Genomic DNA, 20002 nt, shown 5'->3' with positions numbered 1-20002 from the left:
GTAATCACCCCTGCCCCCACACAGAAAAGGGGTTAAAAATAATATTCGTGAACCGATCAGAAAGTACCATATCCATATTGCTATTTTTTTAAGAGAAGGGACTTACTGTTTTACACCAGATATGGTTGTCTGTGACTTAAAGAGTAAAGTAAAACTGTTTTCTTATTCTAATGGCATTTGAAACAGAAAGGACTGTGGAAAAATATGCTGTGGAAAAATATGCATTAAAATATGCATTATTTACTTTTAATATTATTGTGTGGGGAAAAAACCAAACAAATCTGGACTTATTATGTCAGCATGGCTGTATGGAGCAAGCCAGTCATTTTAAATGAAGGCATTTTTTTTATCGGTAAATCGTGCACCTCCTGATTTATGCTGCAGTTGAGATCTTCCATGGCATGATACAGGCATGATGACATTAGTAGTCTAGTTTTCTACAGCTAAGATTTTTTTTCTTTTCAAAGGACCGGTTTTATGCAGCATTTTCATTTATTTAAAACAACCAGACGTTGATGTGCTCTGTGTTTTAATAAATATCTGAAGGTAACAGTCCACTGATGAGGAAAGGCACATTTTAGTATTAGAATTTCTGAGAGGATAGGGAGAAAATCGATTTTTGACCTTTTTCACGTTAAGAAAATGATCTGCAACAGGCCTGCTGCATATAATATAAACTAAACAGTTCTTTTTTAAATTAAAGTATTAATAAAGCAAGCATGTTAATGACAGAGTGGGGTTTTATCCCCTGTACAGACCAGTTGTGTATTCTGTAGGATTGCTTCGAATCTCAAACTGTTCAGATCTTTATTCTTAAGCTGTTTACAAGGATTAGGCTGTCGTCCAAAATTGGCAGATCGATTTTTATAGCTGCACGACACGTTGGAGAGCTGGGGCCACATCACATCTGATGAGAGAATTGGTGAGATTACAGAGGACCTTTGGTGGAGGGCGACGCTGAAGAATAGACGCGCGTTTGTGGCTGATTTATAGAGGCGGATCGATTGGTGGTGATAGCAGGCAATTACACGAGCCCGATGTGTCCCGGTGTGTGTCCCCCGGGCTCGGGATCAGAACCAGACTCGATCTGATCTGGACTTTACGTCGGGAGGTACATCGGTGCAGAACTGCGCTTGCATCAGGAGTCCGGAGCGCACACCGATCTGTCTCGACTCGCCTTGGGGATGATCCCACTCACCTGTTATTGTTGTGTTACAGGCTGCATGGATTTCTCTGGGGCTTCTGGTGCCTGACATGGATGATCCAGCGCTCGGCGAGTCGGAGGTCTGGATCGTGGCGCAGTGAGACGGACGGACGCGCGGTTATGAATCGGATGTGGGAAGCGAGCGTGTGATTTTGCTCAGTGAACATGCCGTGATCTCAGTGCTCTTACTCCTTTTACACCACTGCTGAAGCTTTTTTCGGGGAATCTCGCAATCCAAAGGAATTAAAGGCTGTACACTGCAGGCATCATGAAGATTTTCTCCCCGTTCATAGCGAGCTTCAGGCGACCCGTTAAAGTCGTTCTGCTGCTCCTCTTATGTGTGGGATACTCCCGCGGGATGCCGCACGTTTTACGATTCGGTAAGTGCGCTGGTTTATAAGTCTGTTCTTAACCCTCCTGTTATGTTCGTTTCTCAGGAACAGCAATGATGTTGGCATGTTTAATTCTCCAAAAGTTTCAGAAACCAAAAAAATCCCAATAATCATTGTTTATATCTCATTATTAACTCCATTACTAACTATTTCAATCAACATTTAGTGCAATTTTGTTCTTTAGCTCTCACAGATCATGGTTCAATAAGGACAATTCATTTGTTTTTAATTAAAATGAATGTTAAAACGTTTTAAATGTAAATTTGAAAGACCTACTTTTTTAATGTTTACTTCTACAAACATTAACGAAAGAACGGGTCGCTCTCAGGAGCTCAGTGAATTCCAGCGTGGTACCGTGATAGGGTGCCACCTGTGCAACAAGTTCAGGTGTGAAATTTCCTCGCTACTGAATATTCCACAGTCACCTGTCAGTGCTATTATAACAAAGTTATAATAAACTTTATAAATAAAGTAAAGTTTGGTGGAGGGGGCAAAATGTAGGCAGACGAGCGAATACTTTTGGCAATATAGTGTATGTTTTGCACTTCCCTTACTGAGTGCCCACTCAATGTGAGTGGAGTTTGCACACAGGAACAGTCATAACAAAACCTGCATTCTCACACTTTACGAAAGAGATCAAGAGAATAAAGAGTGTGTGTGTGTGTGCGCACGCAGGGTGTGTGTGTGTGTGTGGGGGGGGGGGGGGGGATTTGGGTGAAATATGTCTCACAGTTGCAAAGAAACAAATAGTTATTGACACTTCTGACCCCTTTTAGGCTCCATTTGGATGGCCGGGTCAATTTGACCCGAACAGCATCGATGTAATATAAACGTGCAGGGGGGGTTTGCAAATATGTGAAATAAACCATTTGTATTTTATATGTTGGTTTCACTTATTAAGCCAAGCAGAAGAAGTTTCATCCCAAAAAAATATTTTGAACTACATTTTTTTATAGTTTGAAACCTTAAGACGGGTCAATTTGACCCATAACCTAACAGGAGGGTTAAATGCTTCTTCCCTTGGAGATTTGTTTTGAAAATGTTCTGCTGTGGCACTTTCTCACTCACACTTTTAAATGTTAGGGTACCACATAAGGGTCAGGGCAACCCCATATATCCTAGGAGAGGTATTTAAACTTTTTCTTTTTTTTTACAGAGCCCCTAATATTGTTAAACAATATCTGTTTTCATCCATTTAACCATCCACCCATCTAAAACATTATTTATATATTTGACACAGTGCAAACTATTGTGCTGCATTAAATGTAACAAGCAGTGTATACAGAAAGACTAGAAGACTTTTTAAATGTAATTTTATACAAGGTATGATATTGTGATCATTTATATGACATTAACAGGTGATTTACTATAGTACTGTTTTATGTCAACACAGTTTCCCCAGCTTTCTGACTTTTTTTCCACAATAGCAAACAGTTTTCGTGTTATTTGTGTGAATAGTCTTATTAAATTAACAGTATGGATTCACATGTGCTGAAATGATGAAAGCATACCTATATCATGGCTTTAAGGTCTGACATAGCAGTCCTGCAGTGTGGCAGCTTGGTTAGCGTATTGATGTCAGCATAACAGCATACGTTTCAATGTTAATCGATAATCAAAGAAATAATATCGGAATCTGATTGGACTGATAATTTTATTAGAACATACTGTATATCTAACCGTTGGAGATTTGCACTGTACCATGTTCATGTTCTGCTGTGGCGCTTTCTCACTCACACTTTTAAACGTTAGGGTACCACATAAGGGTCAGGGCAACCCCATATATCCTAGGGGAGGTATTTAAACTTTTTTTATTTTACAGAGCCCCTAATATTGTTAAACAAGATCTATTTCCATCCATTTAACCATTCATCCATCTAAAACACGATTTATGCATTTGACCCAGTGCAAACTATTGTGCTGCACGAAATACAAGGTATGATATTGTGATCATCTATATCACATTAACAGGTGATTTACTATAGTACTGTTTTACGTCAACACAGTTTTCCCAGCTTTCTATAAAAAGTCTCATAAAGAACTGAATCATTTTCCACCATAGCAAACAGTTTTCATGTTATTTGTGTGAATAGTCTCATTAAATTTACAGTATTGATTCAAATGTACCTACACCGATCAGCCATAACATTAAAACCACCTCCTTGTTTCTACACTCCCTGTCCATTTTATCATCTCCACTTACAATATAGAAGCACATTGTAGTTTTGGTTTGTAGTTGTAGTTATGGCTGATCGGTGTATATCATGGCTTTAAGGTGTGGCAGCTTGGTTAGCGTATTGATGTCAGCATAACAGCATAAGTATCAATGTTAATCGATAATCGAAGAAATAATATTGGAATCTGATTGGATTGAAAATCTTATTAGAACATTCTGTATATCTAACCGTTGGAGATTTGTTTTGATCGCTGTAGTTTAAACTGTTCCATGTTTATGTGCTGCTGTGGCACTTTCTCAATCACACTTTTAAAGGTTGGGGTACCACATGAGGTTCGGGGAAACCCCATATAAGCTAGGAGCCCCTAATATTGTACAGGAGTAAAAAAATTAGAATTAGAATAAGTATAAGAATTAGTCAAATAGACCATCCTTTAAGTGATTTGCACAGTTTTAGTAAGGTCCAACAGTTCTGGACCTTACCAGGTCAAGGGTGAAGTTACATGGCCAATTCCCAAATAGTGTACAGCCCTAAAATCCATATATATACACTGTATACATAATTGGTAATTGGAATTGGTAATGTGGCACTGTTGCCTCACGGCAAGATGATCCTGGGTTCAGGTGGGGCGGTCCGGGTCCTTTCTATGTGGAGTTTGCATGCTCTCCCCGTGTCTGCGTGGGTTTCCTCTGGGAGCTCCGCTTTCCTCCCACAGTCTAAAGACGTTCAAGTGAGGTGAATTGGAAATACAAAATGAATGTATGAATGTAACCTAATGTAACCAAAGTGTGTAAAACATGAGGTTAAAATCCTAATAAATAAATAAATGAATTGGTAATGTAACTTCACCTTTGGCCTAGTAATGTCCAGAACAGCTGGGCATTAAGAACTTAAAGAACCTACGTTACTTAGAAAAAGGCAGAACTGTAGACCAGTGTTGTTGTTGTTTTTTTTTACTTTTTGGCTTCAGTACCCCTTTTCAAGGATCCTTTAATTACTGGGATCCTGCTTGGAGCTGTGGCAGAATGCCAAAACCACATACTGGTGTACAAAGTAATATGCAGCACAGAAATGACAACAAACAGTAGTGATGCTCTTTAGACTTAATCTTTAGTGATGTGCATGTTATGTGTAGTCATGTTAGAACAAAGCCTGGTGCACTTATTATTAGAAATATTATTATTATTATTAAGATTTCTTAAAACTGGATTACAGTCCATTTTTGATTCCAGTCATTTTGTGATTATGTTTACGTTAGTGTCTGTGCCTTGCTCAGGGCCCAACAGTGGCAGCTTGCTGGTGGTTTCCATGTTAATGTTCTGCTGTGGCGCTTTCTCACTCACTTTTAAACGTTAGGGTACCACATAAGGTTCAGAGAAACCCAATATTAGCTAGGAGAGGTATTTAAACTTTTTTTTTAATTTTGCAGAACCCCTAATATTGTTGAACAAGATCTATTTACACCCATTTAACCATACACCCATCTAAAACATGATTTATATATCTGACCATTGTGCTGTACTAAATGCAACAAGCAGTGTATTCACATTAGTTGATACATAGGAGACTAGAAGACTCTAAGAACGTTTAAAAAAAATATTATTTATATACAGTATATATATACTGTATATATATATATATATACAGTATATGTCTGATCAACAGTGAAAAGCATTAACATATTTAAATTAATCTTGTTTCTATCATCTATATTGCATTAACAGGTGGATTACTATAGTTATCACATCTTTGCTATGAATGCCTTTTAGGGAAAGTCTCACAAAGAACTGAATCATTTTCTATAATAGAAAACAGTATTCATGTTATTTGTGTTAATAATTTCATTACATTTACAGTATTGAATCAAAATAATTGCTGTTGTGCTGAAATGATGAAACATGTCATGTCCTGTCACGTCACATAATAATATGATGCTGTTGTAATACTAATAGGGCCACTAACAAATCTGACATGACAGTTTCATGCCATTTTAATGTCAGTGTCATGATAAAGGGTTTAAATAAAGTGTTACTGACAAAGTGTTAATGAACACAGCACACAAACTCCTTAAACGTACCAATATCATGGCTTTAGGGTCTGACATAGCAGTCCTGCAGTGTGGCAGCTTGGTTAGGGTATTGATGTCAGCATAACAGCATACGTGTCAATGTCCATTAATAATCAGAGGGTTAATATTGAAATCTGATTGGATTAAAAATCTTATTAGGACACATACACTGATCAGCCATAACATTAAAACCACCTCCTTGTTTCTACACTCACTGTCTTTTGTATCATCTCCACTTAGCATATAGAGGCACTTTGTAGTTCTACAATTACTGACTGTAGTCCAGATGTTTCTCTGCATACTGTTTTAACCTGCTTTCACCCTGTTCTTTAACGGTCAGGACCACCACAGGACCACCACAGAGCAGGTATAATTTAGGTGGTGGATCATTCACAGCACTGCAGTGACACTGACATGGTGGTGGTGTGTTAGTGTGTGTTGTGCTGGTAGGAGTGGATCAGACACAGCAGCACTGCTGGAGTTTTTAAATACCGTGTCCACTCACTGCCCACTCTATTAGACACTCCTACCTAGTTGGTCCACCTTGTAAAGTCAGAGACGATCGCTCATCTATTGCTGCTGTTTGAGTTGGTCATCTTCTAGACCTTCATCAGTGGTCACAGGACGCCGCACACAGGGCGCAGTAGGCTGGATGTTTTTGGTTGGTGGACTATTGTCAATCCAGCTGTGACAGTGAGGTGTTTAAAAACTCCAGCAGCGCTGCTGTGTCTGATCCACTTACACCAGCACAACACACACTAACACACCACCACCATGTCAGTGTCACTGCAGTGCTGAGAATGATCCACCACCCAAATAATACCTGCTCTGTGGTGGTCCTGGGAGAGTCCTGATCATTGAAGTACAGCATAAAAGGGGGCCAAGAAAGCATGCAGAGAATCTACAGTCAGTAATTGTAGAACTCCAAAGTGCTTTTATGTGGTAAGTGGAGCTGATAAAATGGACAAGGTGTGTACAAACAAGGAGGTGGTTTTAATGTTATGGCTGATCGGTGTATGTTGTGAGGTAAAGTCACTAGAGTAGAACAAGAAGATCATCCAGCCTAATGGCATTCCCATTTGTTTGCATTTATATTCATCTATTATCTGTTATACTGTAACATATTTATAAATGCTTGCACCAAACGTGTATTAATTGACATTTATGTTTGATTATATGTGACATGCTTGTAATTGTATTAAATTAAAAGGAAGCTTCAGTTAAGCACTGGATACACACACACAGTTTCTAATTTACTCATCCTGTTATTGATCACACTGTTAGAATTGTTACCACATTTGTGTGTTTGTTTAAAATAAATCTTGATGAGCACAGAACTGTGGGTAAAAACATTATTTTATTTGCTAGTGCTTGAATAGTCTATGTAGACAGATTACTGTTATGCATTGTCATTTGGAGCATTTTCCTCCACTGTGTATTGCTATACCAGACGTTCTAGTTAGCGATATAAGCAGAGCATCAACAGTTTAAAGCCCACTCTCTTCACGTCGAGGCTTTTCCTCTTGCATGTTGCTAATAGCAACCCCTTCAAGGCAGGCTTTGTTCCTGCTCATAAGCTTTCCATTAGCTCTCTCACACAGGAAATCGTATTACAAGTAGGTTTAGACCAAACAACACACATCTAACGTTATTTTATCCAAAGTAGCTAACGCTATGTAGTCCTGTCATACAAGGACACTCAAAAGAACTTGTTCACGAGCCCTGAGCGTCAACGGATTGTGTGAAAAGTTGGCCTGTTTTTAGCTCTCTATCAGTGTGTCATTTTACTGTCAAACACGTGAGGAAGTTCAATTTGTCTCAATTATGTGCCATGTTAAACCAAGTGGCCAATAGTACAACAGTACTTTAGTGCTTCATTTATTTAAGAGACACCAGTACAGCTGGAATGGAAGCCGTTATACTGGTAGTGCAGCCGAATGTTATTTCTCCATCTGTGGGACTCAACAGTGGGACTGATGAATAGAAGTCTAGTCGTAGCAAAACGATAAGCCTGTGGCTATTTAATCCACTAGTCTCATTGTGAGTTCTTGAATTTGTAGCTAACAAAAAGGGATTAGTCACACGTTCCTTCACATAAATCAACGTAAATTCAGTTTAGTTCAATTCAAAGCTTTGCTTAGGCTTGGCTGAGAAATGCAACTGTTAACCATCCTGATCGAACTCTTGAAGGATTTGATCATTATACAAGGGGGTCAAAGAAACAGTTATGTTAAGACATTACTAAGACATTAAGTTACATTACCAATTCCCACAGCCCTAAAACACAGTATATATATATACACACACACACTGATCAGCCATAACATTAAAACCACCTCCTTTTTTCTACAGAGCAGGTATTATTTAGGTGGTGGATGATCTCAGCACTGCAGTGACACTGGCATGGTGGTGGTGTGTTAGTGTGTTGTGCTGGTTTGAGTGGAACCTAGTTGGTAGTTGTAGATGTAAAGTCAGAGACGATCGCTCATCTGTTGCTGCTGTTTGAGTTGGTCATTTTAGACCTTCATCAGTGGTCACAGGACGCTGCCCACAGGGCGCTTTTGGCTGGATATTTTAGGTTGGTGGACTATTCTCAGTCCAGCAGTGACAGTGATGTGTTTAAACACTCCATCAGCATTTCTGTGTCTGATCCACTCATACCAGCACAACACACACTAACACACCACCACCATGTCAGTGTTACTGCAGTGCTGAGAATGATCCACTACCTAAATAATACCTACTCTGTAGTGGTCCTGGGAGAGTCCTGACCATTGAAGAACAGCATGAAAGGGGGATAACAAAGATGACCAATTGTCCAGAACAGCTGGACTATAAAGTAATATGTCAGCACAGAAATGCCACCAAACAGTAGTGATGCTATTTAAGCTCAATCTTTAGTGATGTGCATGTTATGTGAAGTCATGTTAGAACAAAGCCTGGTGCAAATGCTGTTTTGTGCACTTATTATTAGAAATATTATTACCAGATTTCTTAAAACTGGATTACAGCCCATTTTTCATTCCAGTCATCGAGTGATTCTGTTTATTTATGTTTTTATTTATGTTAGTGTCTGTGCCCAACAGTGCTCAGGGCCCAACAGTGGCAGCTTGGAGGTGGTGGGGATTAAACCATGACTTTCTGATCGCTAGTGCAGTACCTGAACCATTAAGGATAAGAGTGCATGTAAACTTTGCTAAATTCTCAATAGAGGAATTAAAAACATAATGAAGTAACTCATGCAACAGATAAAACAATGTTTGAGGTAATCTCTTCTCACCAGGCAGAAAGAGAATAATGTGCACCACCTCTGCCCTAAACAGGGTGTGTAAATATGAAGATTTACGAAATCTGAAAGCTGCTTAGAGACAATACGTTAGTCAACGGATCATTGAGCAAAGGAGTTAGAGCATTAAGCAAAGAGAACATGGAATGATAAGTGGGAGTGTCTCGTGTCTGTTTAATGTGTTTATTTTTCTAACCTACCATGTTAAGAAAGCATTTCTGTAGGATGAATATGCTAATTTTATGCATAAAATATTTAAGAGTATAATGGCAATGCAAATGCATTTAGTTTATTTACTGTAGTGTACTGGTAACACTATGGCTTTTTGTTACAAGATCTTACAAGAAATCCACAATAAATAAAAGCATTGTATTTATTTATCAAAACATTACAATTCATTTTTGAGAGACACTAGAGACAATCAGGCCAAGAGGGAAAAGCTGGATGGAATGCAATAAGTTTCTTATGTTGTGACTCCTACTTCAGTATAGACCCGGTACTACTTCCAGATCATTGACCTGTGTGTGTATGTGTGTGTAAAAGAAATGTTCAATTGTGTCTATCTGTACTTGTACCATAATGTTTGTTTGTTTATTAGGATTTTAACATCATGTTTTACACTTTGGTTACATTCATGACAGGAACGGTAGTTATATCAGTTATATAGAACACAGTCATGGACAATTTAGTGTCTCAAGTTCACCTTACTTGCATGTCTTTGGACTGTGGGAGGAAACTGGAGCACCCTGAGGACCCCACCTGGGGATCGAACCCAGGACCTTCTTGCTGTGAGGTGACAGTGCTACCCACTGAGCCACCGTGTTGCCCTGTACCATGATGATGGCAATTCATTCATTCATTTATTCATTCATTCACCACTTCATCCTCTCCGTGGGTCCCATTCATTGGACAAGAGGCAAGAAACACTAGACAGATTGCCAGTCCATTACAGGGCACACGCACACACACACACACACTTGTCACACATGTCTCTGAACTTGTGGGATGAAACCAAAGCACCTGGAAGAAACCCAAGTGGACACAGGGAGAACATGTAAACTCCACACAGAAGGACCCTGGCCACCCAGCCAGGGAATTGAACCCAGGTCATTTTTGCTTTGAGGTGACAGTGCTACCCATTGCGCCACTATGCCACCACCCTTAGATTTGTAAGAAATGTAATAATTTACTAATTTTATTCATTTGTTTTTGTTATTCAAGTGTTCTTCACTTACTCACCCACATCTAGGAGGAAATTTGAGTAGCCAATCCACCTTCTGCATGTTTTGGGATGTGGAGGGGGTACCAGGTGGAAACCCATTTGTATTCTTCTCCCCAGAAGCCATATTGCAGATGATAATGTAGCTTGGTGGTTCTAGTAAGTAAGCAGGATACACAGTAATATATAAAAACACTGTAAACATGGTACATAATACTTACAAAAATCATCATGATCATTGAGAAGTCTACCTGGTATAAATAGGAATTTAATCTGGCTTTAAAAGCAGCAGTAGAAGGTACAAGGTTAAACTGTTCCACAGTCTCGCCACCACAACTGCAACTGCTCGGTCACCTTTGAGTTTTAGCTCAGACTGTTGCACAGCCAAGAGCAACTGATCCGATGACCTTAAGTAGTGTTGGTTCAAGCCTCCAGTGTAATACAGCACAGATCCATTTAATGACTCAAAAACGAGTAAAAGGATTTGAATTGGAACCCAGATCAGTGAGTCAGTGGAGGGAAGCCAGGAGGAGGGTAATGTGGTCTCTAGTTTTGGGCCTGTAAGCAGGAATGCCTCTGCATTTTAAACTTACAGTCAACTAACAGGATGGTAGAGGACTTCCTCCTAGACATATATAAGCTGCTACAGTAGTCTAAGAGACATGAATTAAGAGCGTGTAGAACATTAGGCTTGGGGTGATGGAAATGATTTCATTTTGACTCCTGACAGGATTAAATCTTACCCCAAAATTCTTTACCTGAGGTTCCAAATCCTCCAACAGTCCACCAGGATTACTCATTACTTATTACCCAGGGTTCAAATCCCCAGTGGAGCTATCAGCCAGTTGGGTGTGTACATGCAGACATGATTGGCTGTGTCTTGGGAAGAGGGGGTGGCCGAAGCCTTGTGATGGATTGTTCTCCCGCCCATTGATTCTGTGAAAACTGGACAAATCAGGACCCTGACCAGAACGACGCTTTGGTAAAACATGGAAATAAAACAAAAGAAAAAAACTATTTGCCAGCCACCACTTAATTTATTCAGATGTTCCCTCAAGCGTTTGAGTGAGCACAGCTCTGTAGGCCTCGAGGGGAAATAGAGCTGGGTGTTATTGGCATAACAGTTAAATTAAATGTCATACTTCCTAATGCTTTTTCCCAACGGAAGCTTATATAATGAGAAGAGTACTGACCCTAGAATGGATCCTTGAGGCACTCCACAATGGATGGTGGACACAAAAGAAGAGAAATTATTCAAGTGAACTCTTAAAGTTCTTTACCCAGCTCAGCAAAGTCCTGTTAAAGCCTAGTGGGGCTCAAAGGTGGAGAGGGCGACTCTTTACTGTGAAAAGGTTTACTCCTGACTGATATATATATATACTGTATATATATATTATATATATATATATATACAGTGTATCACAAAAGTGAGTACACCCCTCACATTTCTGCAAATATTTTATTATATCTTTTCATGGGACAACACTATAGAAATAAAACTTGGATATAACTTAGAGTAGTCAGTGTACAACTTGTATAGCAGTGTAGATTTACTGTCTTCTGAAAATAACTCAACACACAGCCATTAATGTCTAAATGGCTGGCAACATAAGTGAGTACACCCCACAGTGAACATGTCCAAATTGTGCCCAAAGTGTCAATATTTTGTGTGACCACCATTATTAGCACTGCCTTAACCCTCCTGGGCATGGAATTCACCAGAGCTGCACAGGTTGCTACTGGAATCCTCTTCCACTCCTCCATGATGACATCACTAAGCTGGTGGATGTTAGACACCTTGAACTCCTCCACCTTCCACTTGAGGATGCGCCACAGGTGCTCAATTGGGTTTAGTTCATCACCTTTACCTTCAGCTTCCTCAGCAAGGCAGTTGTCATCTTGGAGGTTGTGTTTGGGGTCGTTATCCTGTTGGAAAACTGCCATGAGGCCCAGTTTTCGAAGGGAGGGGATCATGCTGTGTTTCAGAATGTCACAGTACATGTTGGAATTCATGTTTCCCTCAATGAACTGCAGCTCCCCAGTGCCAGCAACACTCATGCAGCCCAAGACCATGATGCTACCACCACCATGCTTGACTGTAGGCAAGATACAGTTGTGTTGGTACTTCTCACCAGGGCGCTGCCACACATGCTGGACACCATCTGAGCCAAACAAGTTTATCTTGGTCTCATCAGACCACAGGGCATTCCAGTAATCCATGTTCTTAGACTGATGTCTTCAGCAAACTGTTTGCGGGCTTTCTTGTGCGTCAGCTTCCTTCTGGGATGACGACCATGCAGACCGAGTTGATGCAGTATGCGGCGTATGGTCTGAGCACTGACAGGCTGACCTCCCACGTCTTCAACCTCTGCAGCAATGCTGGCAGCACTCATGTGTCTATTTTTTAAAGCCAACCTCTGGATATGACGCCGAACACGTGGACTCAACTTCTTTGGTCGACCCTGGTGAAGCCTGTTCCGAGTGGAACCTGTCCTGGAAAACCGCTGTATGACCTTGGCCACCATGCTGTAGCTCAGTTTCAGGGTGTTAGCAATCTTCTTATAGCCCAGGCCATCTTTGTGGAGAGCAACAATTCTATTTCTCACATCCTCAGAGAGTTCTTTGCCATGAGGTGCCATGTTGAATATCCAGTGGCCAGTATGAGAGAATTGTACCCAAAACACCAAATTTAACAGCCCTGCTCCCCATTTACACCTGGGACCTTGACACATGACACCAGGGAGGGACAACGACACATTTGGGCACAATTTGGACATGTTCACTGTGGGGTGTACTCACTTATGTTGCCAGCTATTTAGACATTAATGGCTGTGTGTTGAGTTATTTTCAGAAGACAGTAAATCTACACTGCTATACAAGCTGTACACTGACTACTCTAAGTTATATTCAAGTTTCATGTCTATAGTGTTGTTCCATGAAAAGATATAATGAAATATTTGCAGAAATGTGAGGGGTGTACTCACTTTTGTGATACACTGTATATATATATATATATATATACTGCTCAGGCATAACATTATGACCACCTCCTTGTTTCTACACTCACTGCCCATTTTATGAGCTCCACTTACCATATAGAAGCACTTTGTAGTTCTACAATTACTGACTGAAGTCCATCTGTTTCTCTGCATGCTTTGTTAGCCCCCGTTCATGCTGTACTTCAATGGTCAGGACCCCAACAGGACCACCACAGAGTAGGTATTATTTGGGTGGTGGATCATTCTCAGCACTGCTGATGGAGTTTTTAAACACCTCACTGTCACTGCTGGACTGAGAATAGTCCTCCAACCAAAAATACCCAGCCAACAGCACCCCGTAGGCAGCGTCCTGAGACCACTGATGAAGGTTTAGAAGAGGACCAACTAAAAAAGCAGCAATAGATGAGCGATCGTCTCTGACTTTACATCGACAAGGTGGAACAACTAGATAGGCGTGTCTAATAGAGTGTCCAGCAGTGCTGATGTGTCTGATCCACTCATATCAGCACAACACACACTAACACACCAGCACCATGTCAGTGTCACTGCAGTGCTGAGAATCATCCACCACCTAAATAATACCTGCTCTGTGGTGGTCCTGTGGGGGGACCTGACCATTGAAGAACAGGGTGAAAGCAGGTGAAAAAGGTATGTAGAGAAAGAGATGGACTACAGTCAGTAATTGAAGAACTACAAAGTGCTTCTATATGGTAAGTGGAGCTGATAAAATAGACAGTGAGTGTAAAAACAAGGAGGTGGTCATGATGTTATGTCTTATTGGTGTATTATTGGTGCTAATTCCTCAATATTTGGTTAGTTCTCACAAAACTATTAATATTTGGAATTAAATATGAATTTTGTTTACAACATTTTACCACATTCCACCAATGAAAAGTGTATTAAAAAAAAAAAAAAATCTTGTAACAAGATGCCACATCAGCTGTGGTCTCTGAGCGCCTCATCACAAAGCCCTGCATGGCTGGGTTTTTTTTTCATGGCTGAGTCACTTCCAATTTAGTCACCTTTTCACACGAATCAATCAGCAACATAAAAAGTACTAGCTTAGGGTAGTCGAAAACCTGAATCCACATTTTACTTTAAAAAAAGCATAGGCAGACAGGCGCTAGGCTTCATGGCTTCACTGAATCCTAAAACAGTTGATAAAGCTCGTATTAACCCTTGTGTGGTGTTTGTGTCTGTGGGACCCGTTTTCAATGTTTTCAAAGAAAAATGATGCTATTTATTATTATTTTAACCTCAGACTCGTTTTGTGTGAAGAACATATAAAATAACACGTTTTCAATGAGTTCACACTTAGCACTTTTCCACCAAAAGAACCCTGGTTCTTGAACCGGTTCTGTTCAGGTTTCTTCGAACCTTGGTGTTTTGTAGAGAACCGACCCGCGTTTCCACCAGTTTTTTGTGAACCAAGCCTGCGTCATCAACGGTGGGCGTTACACAGCGAAAGTAACGAGTAGTAACATGATGGCGGAGTATGTAGATTATGTGCGAGCATTTGTGCTGTTGTTACAGATGTTTGTTTTTATGTAAAAAGCATCGCTTATCTATTGGTGATGAGAAGATGTAGACGTGTTTGTCGCAGTTGTTGTTTTCTTTAGTTCATGGACGTGAGAAGTGTTTTGCGCTTCGCTTTCACCGTGACTCTGTGCGTAAATAGCCGATTTGCTCAGCGCTCGGCTTGAGCGATAAAACATCACTAAAGTTCCACGACACGAACAAACATTAGTGTAAAATAACCATCAAATCCAGTCTAAAAGCTCCACATGTATCTGTGTTTAGCTGTATTAACTTCACGTGTGGTGTTTATGCAGCTCGAGGTTCTGAATCCGCAAAAAGCTTCACCTAAATAAAGCATAACATGACTTGATGTACTAGAAGTACCACACAGAAACACTTAATTTATCTCTGTTATTACTGGTTATAAATGCTCTGTGCTGCCCAAAGTCATCGCTCATTGTTTTAGTACAACAAGCCACGTTACGCTTTATTTAAGCGTTTTTCATACTGTTCGGGTCACTTTTACCACGTCATATCACACAGTTCATCTCTTTGAAAATATCAGCGAATATCAGCGTCAAACTGGCTCAAAATGTTATCAGTTGAACTTTAAAATATGAAAGTGGTTTAAATTCTATAAAATGTTATAATGTCTCATGTGAAAACGTCCACTCCAAACCTCTACACTGTGACACGCCCCCAGATGGACGTCATGGTTCGCTCGGAAAAACCAAGTATTCTGTGGTGCCAGATTAGTTCGCTGTCTGGAACCTCTTTTTTTTGGTGGAAACACGCGGAACCGGTTCAAAATCAAGTTCGGGAACCGGAACGGAACCGGAACCGCGCCGGTGGAAAAGGGGTAAGAGTACACCCCCCCTACACATTTATACAGTAGACCCTTGCGTTACGAACGGTTTACCATACAAACATTTCGGGTTACGAACGATCTTTTTCAACTTAACGTATAAACAAATTTCTGTTAAAACTGTTAAACACTTTTAAAGGTAGCAATATAGATATGTAAAAATATAAATGCTCTTTTTTGATGGAAGATAAGAAAAATCATAGTTCAGTGAGTTGAAAAAAGCAGCTCGTTCACCCCCCTGCTGTGGACAACATGTCCTTCTTCTAAACAGGAGTAAAAAGCACTAACTTGTGTCTCATTTTCCTGAAGTTGATTAATGGCTCGGTTGTCAGCATGTTAGCTGTAAGCTGTATACCAGCACGTAGCGTGAAGAACCTTCTGTGATTGTTTATTAATAAAATCCTGATCAGTCAGTAAGAACTCGGGGAAGACAAGCATTAAGGCTCTTTTCTGTACTCGCATCCAAGTGGTGGAACGAACTTCCTCTGTCTGTTCGAACATCTGAGTCTCACACTGTCTTCAACCTTCATCACCTCTTTACTGAGCACTTAAGCTAAGAACTAACATGTACTTACTAGTGTTCTTATTTATTTCTTATTTCCTAAAAAATGTTCTAACAGGGTTTCAGCAGATTTGTATCCTTGGACTGTTGTCTACTTGAACTAGAGAAGGGAAATGTACTGTAGAGGCTGGCCTTTTAGAAGTCTGGTAAAAGTAATAGTGTGTAGTAGTTTCTAATAGTGTGTGATTTTGTATTATATATATACACCGATCATCCATAACATTAAAACCACCTCCATGTTTCTACACTCACTGTCCATTTTATCAGCTCCACTTACCATATAGAAGCACTTTGTAGTTCTTCAATTACTGACTGTAGTCCATCTGTTTCTCTGCATACTTTGTTGCTGTTCTTCAATGGTCAGGACTCTCACAGGACCACTACAGAGCAGGTATTATTTGGGTGGTGGGTTATTCTAAGCACTGCAGTGACACTAACATGGTGGTGGTGTGTTAATGTGTGTTTTGCTGGTATGAGTGGATCAGACACAGCATTGCTGCTGGAGTTTTTAAATACCGTGTCCACTCACTGTCCACTCTATAGACTCCTATTTAGTTGGTCCACCTTGTAGATGTAAAGTCAGAGATGATCGCTTATCTATTGCTGCTGTTTGAGTTGGTCATCTTCTAGACCTTCATCAGTGGTCACAGGATGCTGCCCATGGGGCGCTGTTGGCTGGCTATTTTTGGTTGGAGGACTATTCTCAGTCCAGCAGTGACAATGAGGTGTTTAAAAACTCCAGCAGCGCTGCTGTGTCTGATCCACTCATACCAGCACAACACACACTAACACACCACCACCATGTCATTGTCACTGCAGTGCTGAGAATGATCCACCACCTAAATAATACCTGCTCTGTGGTGGTCCTGGGAGAGTCCTGACCATTGAAGAACAGGGTGAAAGCAGGCTAACAAAGTATGCAGAGAAACAGATGGATAAGATGGACAGTGAGTGTAAAAACAAGGAGGTGGTTTTAATGTTATGGCTGCTTTTGAATCCAACCAAGGACATTGGTAGCTCAGCGCTTGAGGTGCTGGACTGGTGATCACTACCGTTGGGCCCCTGAGCAAGACCCTTATCCCTCAATTGCTTGTATTGAATTCAGTCACAGTTGTAAGGTGCACTATTGGATAAAAGCATTTGCTAAAGGCTGTTAATGTAAAAGTAGTACATTGCAGACACTTTTGTCTTATTATGTTTAAGTTCCAGACTTGGAAATAAGTGTTGTGATCATTCTCAGCTGTACACGGGTTATATAATTACAAATACACGTAGGACACTGTGTGGTTCAGCATAATTGGCAATGCTTTATAGATAAATATAATGAGGGGTTTAGCAGTGGGTGTAGTTAGCAGCAGACCTCAGTATCAGAGCCTCTGTGTTTACTTGCCCTGTGGAATTTCCACACTTGTGTTTAAGCATTTCCTGTGCAAGCTGTCTCCTTATTGTCTGCTAATGCAATTTCTTAAGGAAAAAAATCTACTTTTAGAAAAGATCTCAGTTAATTGACTTTTGCTGACAGTCTGAATGATCAGCTCTCTCTCTAATAGACTCTCTCTTCACAGATGTTTTAATGGTATTTTGCAGTTTCCTTGGCGTTAAGCCATATGCCTCGCAGTAAATATATTTAAATCACTAAGCTCCTTAAAATATTCCTGTTTCACTTAACTAACTTAGCTAGTTTATAGAAATGTAAAACTCTCCGACTCTGACTCTAAATCAGCTTCTGTACTTGGAACGTATCATTTTTCCACGTCCAGGAGAAAAGCCGGTGAATTAAGAAACCTGCACATAAAGAAATGAGCAAGTGTTCAAGACAGTGAGAGAGCAGGAGAAAGAAAGCTGTGATAATGATAGATTCGTCTAGCTAGCGTTACAGACGGCGCTTTTCAAAGAACAGAAAGCAATTGGATGTGCTCGACTGAATCACTATTTCAAGTCTTCCTTTCCTTTCGCATTTGAAATGGACATCATTTCATGGCCGTGCACATTTACAGTAACATACAAGCAGCAGCTAATTATATGAATCTTCATGATAACTGTATTTTAATCAAATAATGGTAACATATTGGGAGTCTAGAGATGACCTATATTAGGTCACGTGTTAGAAGTAAAATACACTATATTGCCAAAAGTATTCACTCACCCATCCAAATCATTTAATTCAGGTGTTTTAATCACTTCCATGGCCACAGGTGTATAAAACCAAGCACCTAGGCATGCAGACTGCTTCTACAAACATTTTTGAAAGAATGGGTCGCTCTCAGGAGCTCAGTGAATTCCAGCGTGGTACCGTGATAGGATGCCACCTGTGCAACAAGTCTAGTCGTGAAATTTCCTCGCTACTATATATTCCACAGTCAACTGTCAGTGCTATTATAACAAAGTGGAAGTGATTGGGAATGACAGCAACTCCAAGTGGTAGCCACGTAAAATGACAGGGCGGGGTCAGCGGATGTTGAGGCGCATAGTGCGCAGAGGTCGCCACAGAGTCAATCGCTACAGACCTCCAAACTTCATGTGGCCTTCAGATTAGCTCAAGAACAGTGTGTAGAGCTTCATGGAATGGGTTTCCATGACCGAGCAGCTGCATCCAAACCTTACATCAACAAGCTCAATGCAAAATGTCGGATGCAGTGGTGTAAAGCATGCTCTGGATTGACGAATTACGCTTCTCCGTCTGGCAATTCGACGAACGAGTCTGGGTTTGGCGGTTGCCAGGAGAACGGTACTTGTGTAAAGTTTGGTGGAGGGGTGATTATGGTGTTGGGTTGTTTTTCAGGAGTCGGGCTCGGCCCCTTAGTTCCAGTTAAAGGAACTCTTAATTCTTCAGCATACCAAAAGATTTTGGACAATTTCATGCTCCCAACTTTGTGGGAACAGTTTGGTGATGGCCCCTTCCTGTTCCAACATGACTGCTCACCAGTGCACAAAGCAAAGTCCATAAAGTCATGGATGAGCGAGTTTGGTGTGTAAGAACTTGACTGGCCTGCACAGAGTCCTGACCTCAACCCGATAGAACATCTTTGGGATGAATTAGCACAGAGACTGCGAGCCAGGCCTTCTCGTCCAACATCAGTGTCTGACCTCACAAATGCGTTTCTGGAAAAATGGTCAAAATTTCCATAAACACACTCCTAAACCTTGTGGAAATTAAAAATGAAGTTGTTTTTGACACTTATACACTGAAAAGAACACAAATATAATATAAAAACACTGAAATACAATTAAAAACAGTTACAAATAATAATTATAAAAAATCTTTCAACAACAGAGCATTCTAACTAAACTACAAGAGTGACAGGCAACAGGTGGAATTCATTACCTACCATGTCAGCTAGAAGAACAGAAAAATAGAGACGACCAAATGGGACAGAATAGGTTCAGACAGTAATTATAAAGGGTCAAAATCAGCACCAAAAGGCTCCTTTTTCCTAAGCCAGAGTGCAGCAAGTAGTGTGGGTGTCTCACAGCTCATTTTTGGTCACTGTCTGTGAGAAGTTTGGCAGAATTGTCTCATATCCATTAGGGTTTTGTCTGACCATGGTGTTTTCTGCAACTCTAAAACGACAACAACAACTACATATAAGTAGGAATTGTGTCTGGTAACATGTATATTGTTACATACATACATTCTTACATATGCATACTTACGTATATGTTACAGTGGTACCTTAAAACTTGATGTCAGTTTGTTCTGGGAGTGGCATTG

The 20002-nt window shown here is 40.4% G+C and overlaps 1 protein-coding gene across 1 annotated transcript in view; it reads left to right on the top strand.

Annotated features, from left to right (window-relative positions):
• Positions 1–1452: 1452 nt before the first annotated feature.
• grik2 (glutamate receptor, ionotropic, kainate 2) overlaps positions 1453–20002 on the top strand; it is a 289146-nt gene continuing 270596 nt past the window's right edge. Inside the window, exon 1 of the mRNA XM_062991399.1 lies at positions 1453–1584. Within this exon, the coding sequence (XP_062847469.1) occupies positions 1473–1584 (112 nt within the window). The 5' untranslated portion in view covers positions 1453–1472. The remainder of the gene's footprint in view (positions 1585–20002) is intronic.

This window comes from Trichomycterus rosablanca, chromosome 3 (assembly GCF_030014385.1).
Source record: "Trichomycterus rosablanca isolate fTriRos1 chromosome 3, fTriRos1.hap1, whole genome shotgun sequence".
In the NCBI taxonomy this organism is placed as follows: Eukaryota; Metazoa; Chordata; class Actinopteri; order Siluriformes; family Trichomycteridae; genus Trichomycterus; species Trichomycterus rosablanca.
This window is presented reverse-complemented; position numbering and strand designations above follow the sequence as displayed.